A 6,000-nucleotide genomic window follows, 5' to 3' on the forward strand; every position below is an offset into this window, starting at 1 on the left:
CAATCACAGAGATGTGCGTTCATGTATAGACTCAGTCACAACTCAGGTATGCAGCTCTTATAGCAGCATAATGGGGGACATCCCAGCTCCAACGCCTTAAAAAAAACCCTGCAGATCTTCATGCGCATCTTGTAGGGGCTTTAAAGCCCAATGAGGCCATGGGATGAGATACCCAAGGGGCAACTCAGTAATTGGATTACAAAGAATTAGATATAATAGGCATCTCAGTATGCACAAACTGAAATGCCTGCCTAATGCCCCTAGCCCCTCTTATGGGGGTAACCCCAGAGGGAGGCACAACAGCCGACAAAAAGGACCTATATGATAGGCCTTGGACTTCTACCCATGACCCCCACACCCTATCAGACTTTGATTGTGCATTTTGCTTTACATATACAGCATATTCCAGCCTAATGAGTGCATTCATCTTAGTATGTAGTTCTCTCTCAGTTGGGACAGAGTGTTGAAGCCAGTACTGGGCAAGGAGCTTTCTAGCTTAGACACAGGATACTCCATATTCCAGCATAGGAAACATCGCAGAAGCCAACAGGCCTAACAGACAAATTCTAGGGAAAACTAAAGAGACGCCAAAAACATTATGAATAAGTGTCAGGATATTAGACTAGAAGGGTCATAACTTTTCAGATACCCAAAACATATGGAGAAGGTGTGCATTGACAGAACCATAGTGTGGACAAGACAGATCCTCTGGTCGGAGCAACAGGTCAAGCATTTTATCTGCTCTATGAATAAACAATAACTGTAAGTACCTCTGCGCCTTGCTTAAGGATAGTAGGGGTTCAAATCAAGAATGTAACTCCAATCCTCAACCATAAGGGGACCCACATCCCTTTCCCATTTATCTTTTGTTGGAAATCTGAGCAGATAAGTACTAAGTAATCACTGATAGTAATCATACTAGTACCAAGGGTTAAAGGGATCCTATCTTTTAAACACATTTTTCTCTTTAACATGTCGGTATAGCCTTTAGAAAGGCTATTCGTCTCCTACCTTTCCTTTTCTTCTCCACGCCGCTGTTCGCCTAAAATCCCTGTTTTTCTCGGTATGTAAATGAGCTCTCTCACAGCACTGAGGGTGGGCCCCAGTGCTTAAACAGCACTGGGGGCGTCCCCAATGCTGCCAGAGAACTCTCCAGTGCCGCTTCTATCTTCTTCTGCAACGAGGTCTTCACCGCGTCTTCTTCCGATGCAGTCTTCTAACTTCTAGGGAAGCCAACTGCGCATGACCGATGGCCACAAGAAAGTGGCCACTCACAATACTGTGAAAGTGGTCATTTTTCTTATGGCCGCAGGCATGCGCAGTCGGCTTTGCCCTAGGCCTAGAAGTTAGAAGACACCACCGGAAGAAGACGCGGTGAAGACCTCGTTGCAGAAGAAGATGGAGACGGCGCGGGAGAGTTCTCTGGCAGCATTGGGGATGCCCCCAGAGCTCATTTACATACCGAGAAAAACAGGGATTCCAGGCAAACGGCAGCGCGGAGAAGAAAAGGAAAGGTAGGAGACGAATAGCCTTTCTTAAGGCTGTTCTGACATGTTAGGGAGAAAAAAAATGGTTTTTTAAAGATAGGATCCCTTTAATATACCCTTCAGTATAGCATGGTCACCAATGGTAATATTGTAACACTTGTTGTTCGAGAATGGTAGGAGGCTAGAGAACTGTGCTAGAACCATTGGAACAGTGCCTAACAGATGCTAAGAACTTGAATTGGTGTAGGTAGGTCCTCTTTAAAGTCTGTGTATCAGAGTATGGGCCATTGAAAGACTAAAAATCCCAGATAATCAAGAACCCTGACCATTGTTCAAACAGCTTAAGAACATCCATCTCTGAGCCTAGAGATGACTCTGTTTCCCAGATATAGTAAAGTGTCATCTTCATAAAGTGAGATAAGCTACTCAATTGCACCACATCTGAAACCTGCAGCCAATGGTTTGAAAGAAACTGTACAGAGTAGATGTGACAGGGGACAATCCTGCCGGGTATCCCTCCTCAGGACAATACTACCAGATAACCCTCCATTCGCTCACACACAAGCTTTAGATGCAGAATAAAAAAGTTGGATACAGGTTAGATTCTAACCAGGAGCTTCTTCAGGTAGTTCAACTTGATGCTATCAAAAGCCTTGGTAGCATCAAGTGAAAGCACAGCAAGTTCCCTAGTACATAATTTACAGACTTAGACGTGAACGCTTTCATTACATCCCAAATGGTTGAGCCCACATTGTATGTAAAATACTGTATTAGTTCCTCACCAATGGCATCTCCTGCTAGTCTCAACCAAAATGGGTTTAGTCTCTGCAGCTGTCCCCCGTGTACCCACCCTCAACCTGTTTAACTTGTAAAGAATGAATGTCGAGACACACTTCTAGCATGGTAGAGAACATCAACAACATGCTCCAGAATAATATCGTGACATATCGTATGGTCATTTCTGGAGAGAGATTGGTGGGATTCAGTGGCATAACTAGGAATGGTGGGGCCCCATGGCGAGAATCACATGGGTGCTATCTTCTTCCTCCTCAATTGGCTGCTCAGGATGGTCGTCATCGTGTGCTAGGAAGCATGTATGTCATAAGTAAAAACTTCTCTAGACGGAAAGTGAGGTCAGGATTTTTGTCTTTGGCCAAAGTTACCAGCATTGGCTCCATGTTGCCTGCTTCACAGTCCTTGGTGAACCAATCCTTTTTATCAGCACCATACTGGATCACATCCGGGCCTTAGATGAAACAGGTGTACACCAACAGGTGCAGGAGTTCTTGAGGCATCTCACTGTAGGCTTCAGGTATAAACATGGGCTGGATACAAAATAAATCCTCTCACATGCAGGACAAGGCCATGGCCCCCAAATCTTTTTTAGTCCCCTGGTGACCTTTGCATTTCATAGTTCAAGGTGGTTCCATCATTTTTGTTCCACAGCAAGGTTTTCATCTTGTTCCTATTTACCACCATGGCTCCCATTCTCATTCCTGAATCTCTTTAAATCATTATACTGAACATCATTCTCTTCTCATTCCTAGTTTCCCATTTGGTATATCTTTACGTCTTGGTCTCCAGGATGGATTTCCCCCATCATTCCTGCTAACCTTGGCCATATTTGCTGACATTTTATAGGCCAAAACTTGAACTTTCAAGTCTGTCCATGAACGTTCCATGTGATGTGGGATTTACATACAACCTGTTCCTTTTTGTGGCTCTGTTCCTAGGATTAGGACTGTGGAACATATGCTTTACACCTTAGTGGCAGATTGAAGTCTCCATTGTTCAGCTATCACTCATGGAGCATGACGGACTCTATTCTCCACTCTGATGCTGGCAACTTTTCTGCCCTGATGTTTCTTCCAATTTTCTTGCTCTGGCTTGATCATGTCTAGTGATGTGGTACAGCAAAGACCTGTAGTCTTATCAATCTCCTTGTATGCAAGTCCATTGTGTTGTCTCTTCAAAGAGGTTCCCACAAACATTTGCTCAAAAAAAAAAAGAAAAGTGGACTGTTGTTGGATAAGGGAGTGGTTTGCTTATAAAAGAGGCAGCTTTCATAGAGTATAATAAGAAAAAAAAATAGTGTGGCTTCTCAAAGGGGAGGTATTCTAGAGATGTTTCACTGTATATGAGTTTATTTAACTTTATTTCATAATGACTTAAACCATTTATAAACATGAAACTACCCAGTTTACTACCTACTCACAATTCCAGGCTAGCAGGCATCGACAATCTTCTTACACAACCAGTACCTAACACACCTCTTAAATAACCATCATTTTAGGGTTCTTTAGCCTCATTAAGACAAAAACAAATAAATCAGCCATCTTTAGTCTCCAGACCCCAACACAATTTTTTAGATTTTTCATATTGTCATTCCAAAACCAAATAACACTTAGTTTTTGCAGCTCATGCTCCAATTTTTACCATTTTGGGGAACATACGTGTTTGAATCTAAACTATTTTTTTTCTTCTTTTCCTCAACTGAAGCTAATCTGTCTCCGAAATCCCAATAGAGCCACAGATTTTGCTGGAGGAAGTTGTGGTTGGCAAGACTATCTCTACAGTGAACAGTGCAAGAAGAAATGTATTTTCACTTGTCACCTGTACAAATGATTGGACATAAATTAAGCTATGGCCACAACGTAGTATCTTTCACACAATGTGGCACATCTAGTTTAGATCCAAAATAATTTTCAACTTGCTAGGTATGTGGGTGCGGATTTTCAGATAAAGAGGGTGTGACTTAAAGGTGTCATGAGGACACTAAATTTTGTTGCAAATTTTGGTCAGAAGAGACAAAAATTGAGCTCTTTGGCATTAACTCAACTTGCAGTGTTCGGAGGAAGAGAAATGCTGCCTATGACCCAAAGAAAACTGTTCCCACTGTCCAGCACGCAGGTGGAAACATTATGTTTTGGGAGTTTTTCTCTGCTAAGGGCACAGGACTACTTCACCACATCAGTGAGAATGGATGGAGCCATGTACCGTAAAATCCTGAGTGACAACCTCCTTCCCTCCGCCAGGACATTAAAAATGGGTCATGGCTGGGTCTTGCAGCAGGACAATGACCCAAGGCAAGAAAGGAGTGTCTCAAAAAGAAGCACATTAAGGTCACAGAGTGGCCTAGCCAGTCTCCAGATCTTAATCTCTTTGAAAACTTATGGAGGGAGCTGAAGCTCTGAGTTGCCAAGTGATAGCCTCAAAATGACTTAGAAATGATGTGCAAAATTCCTCCAGAAATATGCACAAACCTCATCATCAACTATAAAAAAAAAAAAAAAAAAAAAAAAAAAAAAACATCCTGGGGACACCCCCAGTGCTCTTTGAGTGGAACACTGCCCCCAGTGCTGTCTAAAAACTCATTTTCATATGATGAAAACTGTGAATATCACTGGAACGGTAGAGAAGACATCTAAAAGGTGGGGGAAGAATAGCCTTTCTTAAGGTTATTCCGACGTGGTAGGCCTGAAAAAAGGATTCTAATTATAGTATCCCTTTAAGTCTTTTTTTTGCCAGAGGGATCAAATACTTCTTTATCTATGCAAAATGCAAATAAATTTATACAGTGTGATTTTCTGGATTTTATTTTAGATATTCTATCTCTCATTGTTAAAATGAACCTACCCTTAAGATTATAGATAGTTCATGTCAGTGGGCAAACTTACAAAATCAGCAAGGGATCAAATACTTATTTTCTTCATTGTAGATATTTGGTATTCGTAATTGTTCAGTATTTTATAATTTCGGGTGTATATAGTGTACAGGTCATGAAGTTTGGTGTAGTTCATTACAAATCTTTATGTATTTTTCAGTTTTTTCATTGATTGAACTTCTTTTATTATTTATACATTCAAGCACTTATAGATTTCAGGTTGGTTCTAGACCATAGAGCTGCCAAGAGAATAAACTCTTTACCCTTGATTGCTCCCATTTATTATATTTATCTGTTTATTGACTTTTTGACATACTAGTTAAATATAGTCTTTTTCCTTATCTTCACAGTAGATACATTAGTCATAGAATAATACAGTTCTCTTCTTCAACCATCACCTGAATTCATTATTTCTAATTCTTAACGAAATAATTCATGGAATCCAAGAAAAATCAAAAAGAACACTTACTTAGATCGAAGACCCATTTGTCTGTCATTGGGACACATCCAACGGTTAGAAGAGTTTCCAATCACGGTGTCTGTCATTGTTCTTCAGTACCTATGTAACAATATGTAATAATGGGATTAATATATGTACATGCTATATACTTTTAATAAATATAACTGTAGTCAAAGTACAGAAAAGTAAATTTCAATTTCAAAGTTTGGTCTGCTTCCCATCCTTTATTGATACAACAGGATCCAAAAAACACTGTTTTTGAATACATAGTATTGTGAGAGTGGTGATGGTATAAACCTTCACCATCCATAGGTCGTAGTTTATATAACAAGCTGCAACTCACATCCACAGGATGACCATACACACACATATAGGATAGGCATCTTTTG

At 40.6% G+C, this 6,000-nt stretch overlaps 1 protein-coding gene across 1 annotated transcript in view; it reads right to left on the reverse strand.

Moving 5' to 3' along the window:
• RPH3A (rabphilin 3A) overlaps window positions 1-5,703 on the reverse strand; it is a 113,015-nt gene extending 107,312 nt beyond the window's left edge. The window contains exon 1 of the mRNA XM_075273991.1: window positions 5,621-5,703. Coding sequence (XP_075130092.1) covers window positions 5,621-5,697 — 77 coding nt within the window. The 5' untranslated portion in view covers window positions 5,698-5,703. The remainder of the gene's footprint in view (window positions 1-5,620) is intronic.
• Between the last annotated feature and the right edge of the window lie 297 nt (window positions 5,704-6,000).

The sequence above is a fragment of the Leptodactylus fuscus genome, chromosome 1 (assembly GCF_031893055.1).
Source record: "Leptodactylus fuscus isolate aLepFus1 chromosome 1, aLepFus1.hap2, whole genome shotgun sequence".
In the NCBI taxonomy this organism is placed as follows: Eukaryota; Metazoa; Chordata; class Amphibia; order Anura; family Leptodactylidae; genus Leptodactylus; species Leptodactylus fuscus.